This window comes from Macaca fascicularis, chromosome 20, assembly GCF_037993035.2.
Source record: "Macaca fascicularis isolate 582-1 chromosome 20, T2T-MFA8v1.1".
NCBI classification, from domain to species: domain Eukaryota; kingdom Metazoa; phylum Chordata; class Mammalia; order Primates; family Cercopithecidae; genus Macaca; species Macaca fascicularis.
In genome coordinates this window covers 63,993,464-64,004,396 of record NC_088394.1, presented here as the reverse complement: position 1 = coordinate 64,004,396, position 10,933 = coordinate 63,993,464, and the positions used below count along the sequence as shown (strand labels likewise).

General features: G+C 57.1%; 2 protein-coding genes across 9 annotated transcripts; both read left to right on the top strand.

Moving 5' to 3' along the window:
• The first annotated feature begins 149 nt into the window (after positions 1 to 149).
• On the top strand, positions 150 to 4,699 carry LCAT (lecithin-cholesterol acyltransferase). 6 transcript variants are annotated; one of them, XR_012429024.1, is made up of 7 exons: positions 150 to 322; positions 1,062 to 1,218; positions 1,298 to 1,413; positions 1,507 to 1,602; positions 1,686 to 1,910; positions 3,764 to 3,927; positions 4,103 to 4,699. XR_012429024.1 is itself a non-coding variant. In XM_005592313.3 (6 exons), the coding sequence occupies exons 1-6, from the start codon at positions 169 to 171 to the stop codon at positions 4,675 to 4,677; spliced, it is 1,323 nt and encodes a 440-aa protein (XP_005592370.2). In that variant the 5' UTR covers positions 150 to 168; the 3' UTR covers positions 4,678 to 4,699. The 6 variants fall into 6 exon arrangements, 3 of the variants coding, with proteins under 3 accessions (XP_005592370.2, XP_065393579.1, XP_073883501.1); XR_012429025.1 differs by having other exon boundaries at positions 1,686 to 2,166; XR_012429026.1 differs by lacking the exon at positions 3,764 to 3,927 and having other exon boundaries at positions 1,686 to 2,166.
• A 2,946-nt stretch (positions 4,700 to 7,645) lies between these two features.
• Positions 7,646 to 10,015, top strand: PSMB10 (proteasome 20S subunit beta 10). Of its 3 annotated transcripts, none has more exons than XR_012429028.1 (8): positions 7,646 to 7,811; positions 8,023 to 8,110; positions 8,197 to 8,294; positions 8,406 to 8,546; positions 8,813 to 8,928; positions 9,040 to 9,098; positions 9,572 to 9,719; positions 9,845 to 10,015. XR_012429028.1 is itself a non-coding variant. In XM_015443029.2 (8 exons), the coding sequence occupies exons 1-8, from the start codon at positions 7,756 to 7,758 to the stop codon at positions 9,954 to 9,956; spliced, it is 822 nt and encodes a 273-aa protein (XP_015298515.2). In that variant the 5' UTR covers positions 7,646 to 7,755; the 3' UTR covers positions 9,957 to 10,015. The 3 variants fall into 3 exon arrangements, 1 of the variants encoding a protein (XP_015298515.2); XM_015443029.2 differs by having other exon boundaries at positions 9,568 to 9,719; XR_012429029.1 differs by lacking the exon at positions 9,040 to 9,098 and having other exon boundaries at positions 9,568 to 9,719.
• The last annotated feature ends 918 nt before the right edge of the window (positions 10,016 to 10,933 follow it).

Sequence of the window (10,933 nt, the reverse complement as noted above, 5' to 3'; positions counted from 1 at the left end):
CCAGGCCCAGAGCCGGCTCCCTAAGGCTGTGCCCCTTTCCGGCAATCTCTGGCCACAACCCCCACTGGCCAGGCCGTCCCTCCCACTGGCCCTAGGGCCCCTCCCACTCCCACACCAGATAAGGCCAGCCCAGTGCCGCTTCCTCTGGCAGTAGGCACCAGGGCTGGAATGGGGCCGCCCGGCTCCCCATGGCAGTGGGTGCCGCTGCTGCTGGGGCTGCTGCTCCCTCCTGCCGCCCCCTTCTGGCTCCTCAATGTGCTCTTCCCCCCGCACACCACGCCCAAGGCTGAGCTCAGTAACCACACACGGCCCGTCATCCTCGGTAAGCCCCCACCAGGCCCCTGATGCAAAACGCCAGACCCTGGGGAGCCTGGGCCCCAGCCCCTGGCAGCTGACCCGGCCAAAACCCTTCTGCCCTGCATATGCCCCGGTGTAAGTACCTGCCTTGGTGTGGGGAGGGGCCAAAAGCTTGTCCCATAGAGGAATGACCTCCCTTCTCCCCGACGCCCGACTACGTGTCTCTCAGTTGCCTACCCCAGGGGGGTGGAGTGGGGGACAGGATGTGCCTGAGGTCTTGGCTGGGGCATCACAAGCTGTGGTCAGCCACAGCCACACCAGACTCTAGGCCAAACCCCACCACTCCTTCCTTGGCCCCCACCCACCAAGGACAAGATGCCCAGCCCAGGACCGGTGAGCAGGAGAGGCCCATCCATGCCCGGCCCCTATTAAGCCCAGCCCCCCTGCCCCTAGACCTATCTGTTCCCACCCTGGACTTTGGAAATAAAGGAGCGCCAGGCTGGGTGTTTGCTCTGCAGAGGCAGGGGTCAGCGGCCTTGGCCTCAGCACCTCAGCACCTTCCCTTCCTCAGGGAGGCCTGGGCTTTGGCTACTGGGGGGACAGCGGGGAGAGGGGGTGTGAGCAGGGGAGGGTAAGTGTGCTTTGTACCTAGGGTTGAGGGTGTGGGAGGTTGGGGGTGGGTCTAGTCACTGCAGCATCTGGGGTGACTGGGGTAAGGGTCACCGGGGGAATCCAGAGTCCAGAGTGAGGGCCGCTACTCACAGTGCCCGGCTGCCTGGGGAATCAGCTAGAAGCCAAGCTGGACAAGCCAGATGTGGTGAACTGGATGTGCTACCGCAAGACAGAGGACTTCTTCACCATCTGGCTGGATCTCAACATGTTCCTACCCCTCGGGGTAGACTGCTGGATCGATAACACCAGGTACAGCCATGTGCTCCGCCCCAGCCCCGACACACTGCCCCTTGGCTATTGGCTGCTGAGTGGCACCCCCGCCCTGCAGGGTTGTCTACAACCGGAGCTCTGGGCTTGTGTCCAACGCCCCCGGTGTCCAGATCCGCGTCCCCGGCTTTGGCAAGACCTACTCTGTGGAGTACCTGGACAGCAGCAAGCTGGCAGGTTTGTGTCAGAGGGCAGGGCTGGGGCTCCAGGCTGGGGTGCTGGCCCGCAGCAGGCATGGCCCAGCCCCCGGTGCTGCTGCTCCCCCCACAGGGTACCTGCACACACTGGTGCAGAACCTGGTCAACAACGGCTACGTGCGGGACGAGACTGTGCGCGCCGCCCCCTATGACTGGCGGCTGGAGCCCGGTGAGTGTCTCTACGGATGACCAGCTTGGGGTGGGGCAGGTGCCCCGGACCCCAACTGCCCTGACCCCTCCCACCCACTGCAGGCCAGCAGGAGGAGTACTACCACAAGCTCGCAGGGCTGGTGGAGGAGATGCACGCTGCCTATGGGAAGCCTGTCTTCCTCATTGGCCACAGCCTTGGCTGTCTACACTTGCTCTATTTCCTGCTGCGCCAGCCCCAGGCCTGGAAGGACCGCTTCATCGATGGCTTCATCTCTCTTGGGGCTCCCTGGGGCGGCTCCATCAAGCCCATGCTGGTCTTGGCCTCAGGTGAGAAGGCCTCGACCACTTAGGCCCAGCGATGGGTGAGACGAAGCTGATCCTGGGCCTGCCTTCATTGCGGCTCCTGCTCACGGTGGCCTCTGGGGGTGCCATCTACCACCCCTGGGCAGGCATGCTCGCTGTCATTGGCCTCCAGAGCAGTGACCCTGGCCTGAGCAATTAGGGTGGCTCCTTCCAGAGTCTGTGTCAGTGATGGCAAAAGGGCGGTGAAAACAGAAAGTGAACCCCAGCTATCTGCCCCCAGGTTTGTTCCTTGTAGCCCCAAAGCCTGCCTACCCAACCCTTGCCTGCCTTCCGCTTGCTCGCAGGAGCGCCTTTGCCGAGGGATGTGCTTTACTGAGGATGGGTCTGCCAGAGCTAGGGCCAGACCCCCCGGAGCCCCGCCTGCCCTTCCCTAGGGAGTGGCACCAGGGCCCAGCACTGACACAGCTACCACCTACTCCCCACCCCCTGTACCGTGGGAGCTGGTCTGGAGAGAGAAACACAGTCTGGACAGAGAAACACTCATCAGACACCACCAATAAATGCCAAACAGACACCATCTTGTTTCTCCCTTTCTGGAGCACAAGTCTGTGGCCCCCAATGCAGCACAAGCCACACAAGGAGCAGAGAGACACATGCCCAAGGGAAAACAGCCAGCACCGCCCTGACCATCCCCACACATCCCGGGCCTCACCCACCATCCCCACACACCCCGTCCTCAGGAAGCCCCGCCTACATTTTTTTTTTTTTTTTTTTTTGAGACAGGGTCTCACTCTGTTGCCCAGGCTGGAGTGCAGTGGCACGATCATAGCCGCAGCCTCAATCTCCCTGGCCCAAGCAACCCTCCTGCCTCAGCCTCCTGGGTAGCTGAGACAATAGGCACGCACCACCACACCTAATTTATTTTTATTTTTTAGTAGAAACAAAGTCTTGCTATGTTGCCCAGGCTGGTCTCAAACTCCTGAGTTTAAGTGATTTCCTGCCTCAGCCTCCCAAAGTGCTGGGATTACAGGCGTGAGCCACTGTGCTGGGCCTTTTACAAAATACTTGTTTATTTATTTTGAGATGGAGTCTCACTCTGTTTCCCAGGCTGGAATGCAGTAGTGCAATCTCCGCTCACTGCAACCTCCGCCTCCCAGGTTCAAGTGATTCTCTTGCCTCAGCCTCCCTAGTAGCTAGGATCACAGGCATGTGCCACCATGCCTGGCTAATTTTTGTATTTTTAGTAGAGACGGGGCTTCCCCATGTTGGCCAGGCTGGTCTTGAACTCCTGACCTCAAGTCAACTGCCTGCCTCGGCCTCCCAAAGTGCTGGGATTACAGGCGTGAGCCAACATAACCAGCCCTATTTATTTATTTATTTATTTATTTATTTATTTATTTTTTGAGACGGAGTCTCGCTGTGTCGCCCAGGCTGGAGTGCAGTGGCCGGATCTCAGCTCACTGCAAGCTCTGCCTCCCGGGTTTTTACGCCATTCTCCTGCCTCAGCCTCCCGAGTAGCCGGGACTACAGGCGCCCGCCACCTCACCCGGCTAGTTTTTTGTATTTTTTACTAGAGACGGGGTTTCACCGTGTTAGCCAGGATGGTCTCGAACTCCTGACCTCGTGATCCGCCCGTCTCGGCCTCCCAAAGTGCTGGGATTACAGGCTTGAGCCACCGCGCCTGGCCCCTATTTATTTTTAGGCTGGGATCTCGTCCTGTCACCCAGGCTACAGTGCAGTGGCATGATCATAGTTACTGTAACCTTAAATTCCTAGGGTCAAGCAATCTTCCTGCCTTTGCCTTTTGAGTAGCTAAGGACTAGAGGTGCAATCCAGTATGCCCAGCTGATTTTTTTTTTTTTTTTTTTTTTTTGTAGAGACAGGGTCTCACTGCATTGCCTAGGCTGGTCTTGGACTCCTGGCCTCAAGTGATCCTCCTGCCTCAGCCTCCCAAAGTGTTGGGATTACAGGAGTGAGCCATGGTGCCTGCCCCTGCCCTTCTTTTGAAGCCCTACAGCTCTGCCCAACAGCTTCTCACTGAGTAAGCCGACACTGAGCATCATTGAATATCAGGCCTTCTCAAGCCTGTGGCTTAGAGTCTATGTCTAGATTGGGCAGGGGCAAGAGTGAGCATCTGGTTGAGCCTACACTCAGCAGGTTGTGGGCCAGGGGTAGCCAGGCCTGGCTCCCTGTCCCACCTTGCTCCCTATCCACAGGTGACAACCAGGGCATCCCCATCATGTCCAGCATCAAGCTGAAAGAGGAGCAGCGCATAACGACCACCTCCCCCTGGATGTTTCCCTCTCGCATGGCTTGGCCTGAGGACCACGTGTTCATTTCCACCCCCAGCTTCAACTACACAGGCCGTGACTTCCAGCGCTTCTTTGCAGACCTGCACTTTGAGGAAGGCTGGTACATGTGGCTGCAGTCACGTGACCTCCTGGCAGGCCTCCCAGCGCCTGGCGTGGAAGTATACTGTCTTTATGGCGTGGGCCTGCCCACACCCCGCACCTACATCTACGACCACGGCTTCCCCTACACGGACCCTGTGGATGTGCTCTATGAGGACGGTGACGACACAGTGGCCACGCGCAGCACTGAGCTCTGTGGCCTCTGGCAGGGCCGCCAGCCGCAGCCCGTGCACCTGCTGCCCCTGCGTGGGATACAGCATCTCAACATGGTCTTCAGCAACCAGACCCTGGAGCACATCAATGCTATCCTGCTGGGTGCCTACCGCCAGGGTCCCCCTGCATCCCTGACTGCCAGCCCAGAGCCCCCGCCTCCTGAATAAAGACCTTCCTTTGCTGCCGTAAGCCCTGATGTGTATATTGCAGGTTGAAGGGAGGCACTAGAGTCCCACACCAGGTTTCACTCATCACCAGCCACAGGCTCAGTGCTGTGCAGAGTGGGGCAAGATGGGCTCTGCTGAGGCCTGGGACTGAGGTGGGCACCCTAGATGTGCAGCTGTCCACTCTCCTGGTTGAGCTGTTGAGGCAGCGTGCACCAGGCCTGCCTCAGTGCTGGGCGTGGGGACTGGAGCTGGCTGCATCCACCAACCCTGTCAGAGGAGTACAGGGAGGGGATGATTTGAGCTGTCCCTCCCAGCTCCCAAAAGGGCAAGTGGGACAGCCTTTTGAGTGCTGGGTGAATGACAGGGCCACAAGAGTTTAGAAGCCAGGCACAGTGGCTCACGCCGGTAATCTCAGCACTTTGAGAGACCGAGGCAGGTGGATCACCTGATCTCAGGAGTTTGAGACCAGCCCGGCCAACATGGTAGAAACCCCATCGCTACTAAAATACAAAACATTTGCCAGGTGTGGTGGCGCACGCCTGTCGTCCCAGCTACTCTGGAAGCTGAGGCACAAGAATCATTTGAACCTGGGAGGTGGAGGTCACTGTGAGCTGAGATCATGTCACTGCACTCCAGACTGGGCGACAGAGTGAGACTCTCAAAAAAAAAAGACTGGGTCTCAAAAAAAAAAATTTAGAATTTGAATCTGGGAATGACAACCATTAATCAGATCATTTCACTAATGAAAGTTTAATTACTAATGAAGCTAAATGCTCTGAGGAAAGCTTAGGGAGCACAAGAGGCTGAGTCTTTTGGGTCAGCAAAGGCCTCCCAGAGGAGGCAGTGCCTATACTGAAGTCAGAGGGACAAGAAGAGTAATGGACCACTGTAAAGACTTGGGTTTGACTTGATTGAGCCCAGGAGTTCGAGACCAGCCTGGGCAATATAGTGAGACCTCATCTCTACAAAAATTTAAAAAATTAGGCCGCGCGTGGTGGCTCATGCCTGTAATCCCAGCACTTTGGGAGGCCAAGGCGGGCGGATCACTTGAGGTCGGAAGTTTGAGACCAGCCTGACCAACATGGAGAAACCCCGTCTGTACTAAAAATACAAAATTAGCCAGGCATGGTGGCGCATGCCTGTAATCCCAGCTACTCAGGAGGCTGAGGCAGGAGAATCGTTTGAACCTGAGAGGTGGACGTTGTGGTGAGCCGAGATCACGCTATTACACTCCAGCCTGGGCAACAAGAGCAAAACTCCATCTCAAAAAAAAAAAAAAAAAAATTTAAATTAGTCAGGCGTGGCCACACCTGTAGTCAAATCTTCTAGGGAGGCTGAGGTTGCAGTGAGCCAAGATGGTGCCATGGCACTCCAGCCTGCGCAACAGCAAGACCTTGTGTCAAAAAAAAAAATAGTAGTGGGCTAGGCGCGGTGGCTCACACCTGTAATCCCAGCACTTTGGGAGGCCGAGACGGGCGGATCATGAGGTCAGGAGATCGAGACCATCCTGGCTAACACACTGAAACCCCGTCTCTCCTAAACATATAAAAAATTAGCCGGGCGTGGTGGCGGGCACCTGTAGTCCCAGCTACTCGGGAGGCTGAGGCAGGAGAATGGCGTGAACCCGGGAGGCGGAGCTTGCAATGAGCTGAGATCGCGGCACTGCACTCCAGCCTGGGCGACAGAGCAAGACTCTGTCTCAAAAAAAAAAAAAAAAAAAAAGTAAAATAGGCCAGGCACAACCAACCATGGTGGTTCATGGTTGTAAGCCAAGCACTTTGGGAGGCTGAGGAGGGTGGATCACCTGAGCTCAGGAGTTCAAGACCAGCCTGGGCAACATGGTGAAACCCCATCTCCACCAAAAAAAAAAAAAACAAAAAATTAGCCAGGCATGGTGGTATGTGCCTGTGATCCCAGCTATTCAGGAGGCTGAGGTGGAAGAGTGCTTGTGCCTGGGAGGCAGAGGTTCCAGTGAAATGAGATCGCACCACTGTACTCCAGCCTGGGCAACAGAGTAAGACCCCGTCTCAAAAAAAAAAAAAAAAAGTAAACCCTTTGGCAGCTGCGTGCTGCTCTTAGGCTCAAACCTAAGTCTTTTTTTTTCCCCTTTTGAGATGGGGTCTGTTGCCCAGGCTGGAGTGCAATGGCATGATCCGTACTCACTGCAGCCTCGAACTCCCGGGCTTCCAAAGTGCTGGGATTACAGGTGTGAGCCACCAGGCCCAGATTGCTGAAGGGTTTAAACCAGAGAAAGAGTGTGACCAGATTTCCAATTCAGAAAGACCCACTCTCTGCAGGGTAAGGTGTAGCCTGAGGTAGGGGGCAAGAATCGCAAGGTAATCAGGGAGGCCAGTGCAATGTCCAGGTGGGAGAGGTTGCTAGCTGAGACGAGAAGTGCTAGGAGAAAGATGTGTGCAGATAAGAGGTCACTGGGGAGGTGAAATAACAAGGCTTGGCCGTGAGTGGAACCCAGCACCCATGGTGCCCCTCTTGAGAGGGGGAAGATGTCACCTGAGATGGAAGATGGAAAGACCAGGGTCCCTGTGGCTGAGGACTGAGCCTGTGTTTGAGGTTTCACAGAGGAGTGAAGGCAACACAAGAGGCAAGAGTTGGAAGAAAGGTGACAAGGAACAAAAGTCAGCCACGCCTGATGCTACTGGGTGGCCAGCAACAATGCAGACTTGGCCAAGGCTCTGAGAGCTTTATTATGCTGGGACTGGAGGTCAGAGTTGAGGCTAGGGTAAGAGCAGGGGGCTCAGATGGAGGGGGAGGAGGACCTGAACAATGTCTAGAAGGGAAGAGATTTGAATCTCTATCCAACAGAGGACCCTGTGAGCAGCACAGAGGGCACAGCAAGGGACATCCCCCAGTTCTCCAAATGCTCAGAGCCACAAGTGAAGCCGAAAGTGAAAGACAAGATGCAGAAAACCGCCACGGGCCTTTGAAGGGTAAAGGCGAAAGCGAAAGCAGGAAGGACAGACGTCGAGCCTAGCAGAGGACTTTTTAGTTCCTCACTGGCCCCACTTGTCTGACCGACTCATCCACCCGCGACCCCTAATCCGCTCTGCCTGCCCCAAGATGCTGAAGCCAGCCTTGGAGCCCCGAGGGGGCTTCTCCTTCGAGAACTGCCAAAGGTGAAGCGGGGGCTGGGGAGGGGACGATCACTCCTGAGTCACCTCTGCTTGGTCGTGGCCTTTTTTCCTGGCTGGGGGTGGGAGAGGGTGTGTTGGGCGACTTGGGTTCCAGGCTTACCCCGGAAGATGAGGGAGACGGGGACCAGGTTAGGGGAAGCAACAGGGGTACTGGAAGCAGAGCCGAAACCTGGGCGCTCTCCTCCGTTTCCAGAAATGCATCCTTGGAACGCGTCCTCCCGGGGCTCAAGGTCCCTCATGCACGCAAGACAGGGACAACCATCGCGGGCCTTGTGTTCCAAGTGAGCAGCGGGGAAGGACAGGGGAGCTGGAGGGGAGCCGGGAGTATCGAGCAGGCACTGAGGCTGCGGTCCCTCCCTCTCCTCAGGACGGAGTCATTCTGGGCGCCGACACGCGAGCCACTAACGATTCGGTCGTGGCGGACAAGAGCTGTGAGAAGATCCACTTCATCGCCCCCAAAATCTAGTGAGACTCACCAGCCCAGTTCCCTCACGCAAAAGAGAACGGCCCCCTCGTTCCCACTCCGGTCCCGGCACGTGCCAGCCCTGCCCACACCGATCCTCCCTTTTCCCTCAGCTGCTGTGGGGCTGGAGTAGCCGCTGACGCCGAGATGACCACAAGGATGGTGGCGTCCAAGATGGAGCTACACGCGCTATCCACGGGCCGAGAGCCCCGCGTGGCCACGGTCACTCGCGTCCTGTGCCAGACGCTCTTCCGGTGCGGGGGCGGGGCTAACAGGATCCCCGGAGGGGTCGTTGCCGGCACGGGGCCGATGGAAGGCTGGACAGAAAGGGGGGCGGGGCCGCGACGGGCCAGGTGACCGGAAGAGGCCAGCTCAAGAGAAGCTGGGCTATCGGAAAAGGCTATGTCAGTCATCGGGCGCCACATCACAGGAAGGGGCGGGGATAGTACCTAAGGGCGGAGGCATAGAGGGGCGGGGCCTAGGCCCCTGCTTGTGACCGACCCCGCCCATCCTCGAGCAGGTACCGGGGCCACGTGGGTGCATCGCTGATCGTGGGCGGCGTAGACCCGACTGGACCGCAGCTCTACAGCGTGCATCCCCATGGCTCCTACAGCCGTCTGCCCTTCACAGCCCTGGGTGAGCACTTCTGTCCCTTCTCCTCGAACCCTGCCCCTGTGACCTTGGCCTCACGGTTGTACTCCAAACTGGGTGGCAGCGGTTGACCTCAGATGCTTCTCCTGCCTTCAGGCTCTGGCCAGGGCGAGGCCCTGGCGGTACTAGAAGACCGGTTCCAGCCGAACATGACGGTGAGCGGCCTCTGTCCCCGACTATGTGGTCGCTGGTGGGATGTGCACCCGGGAGCTGGGGGAGCACAGGACCCTAGCCCGGTGTGGAGGTGGGGGAAGGCTTGGAGGTGGTGACCACTGAAGGGTGAGTGGAGTAAGGGCAGAGAAGTGCGGTCCTGGCACAACACCGTCCAATACCAAAGCCTGGACGGTTGGGAGAAGTCGAAGCTCACAGAGGATCTTTTGGAGCCGAGGGTGGAGGGAAGGACCAGTAGGGTCACACTTATATCAACGTCTGGAGCCTACATTTTGTTTGGGGTGGGATGGAAGCAGGTGATATTGCCTCAGAGGTGGCTAAGGCTCAGAGGGAGAAACACAGTGGGGGTTTGGGGTGCAAGACCAGATTGGGTGAGTGGACAGGCAAGTCCCCAGGCTATAGCCTAAGTTAACAGCAGAGGGCCCGTCAGGCCTCACACACTCATCACCGCAGCTAGAGGCCGCTCAGGGGCTGCTGGTGGAAGCCATCACCGCCGGAATCTTGGGTGACCTGGGCTCCGGGGGCAATGTGGACGCATGTGTGATCACGAAGACTGGCGCCAAGCTGCTGCGGACACTGAGCTCACCCACAGAGCCCGTGAAGAGGTGAGTGCTGGAGATGGGGTACCACAGGGATGTGTGGGGCTGCAGCAGGGGAGATGGAGGGCTGCAAGAAGGGGATGGGCCACATGACAGGCCCATGTTCAGAGGCCGTCCCTCCTCTCTTCCAGGTCTGGCCGCTACCACTTTGTGCCTGGAACCACAGCTGTCCTGACCCAAACCGTGAAGCCACTAACCCTGGAGCTAGTGGAGGAAACTGTGCAGGCTATGGAGGTGGAGTAAAATAGGTTGAGGCTTAGAGCTTGGAACAAGGGGGAATAAACCCAGAAAATACAGTTAAACAGATGGCTGTGTCATTCTTGAGTGGAGTAGGGTGGGCAGGCAGCCAGCAGGGCTCTGTAGCTAAGGTGTCCCTGCAGGGACCATTACTTCCCATAGCTCTAGTGTCTGGCCTAAGACATGCTCTTCACCCATCACCTCAGGCACCTACAGCTCCAGAACCCCAGCCCTGGCCAGCATTGCAGGCTTGATCTCCATCCAAACCTTCCTTCTGACTCCACACCTTGGAGGCTCCCCCATCACTCCACTGCCTTGCTCTTGCCCTCTAGTCCACTGGAGACTTGTAAAACACAAAAGACCCCATGACCCCTCCTAGGGACTTTCCATGGCTCCTCAGTGGCCCAGGACAAAGCTCATACCTTTCAGTAAGGCCTCACTGAGGGCTAAAGTGCTGACAAGAGGAGCCACTCCCTGACTCCAAGGCAAGTTCTCACCAAGCACTTCTCAACCTCACAACATCTTTACTGGTAACACCCCTCAGATGGCGAGGCATGCCTGCACTGCTCACCTGAAGCTTGGCTTCTGTCTGCACATGTTGGACTTGTGACTCCAAGTTTTCCGGGTTAAGAAGGCTCACAGGACTCACATGGGGAGAGAGGACACATTTCTCCAACAAACCTTTGCTGGGCCCCTGCTGAGTCTCAGGCCTGGCTGCTGGGTGCCAGCAAGAGCATCCTGCCCTTAGTGAAACAAACAGATGAACTCCACTGCAGCTTCAGAACTGTCAGGGAGAGTCGGCCCAGGCTCCAGGGAGGGTCTATGCCAGGCTGGACATCCCTGGGCCGCTGACTGCTCCCTGAGCCCCAACATTCTATTATGAATATTTGTAAATGTAACAGAAAAGTAGAGTTGTATATTGAACCTGATAGTATTTTGTTATATTTGCTTTATCATCTATCCATCTCTCTATCCATTAATTC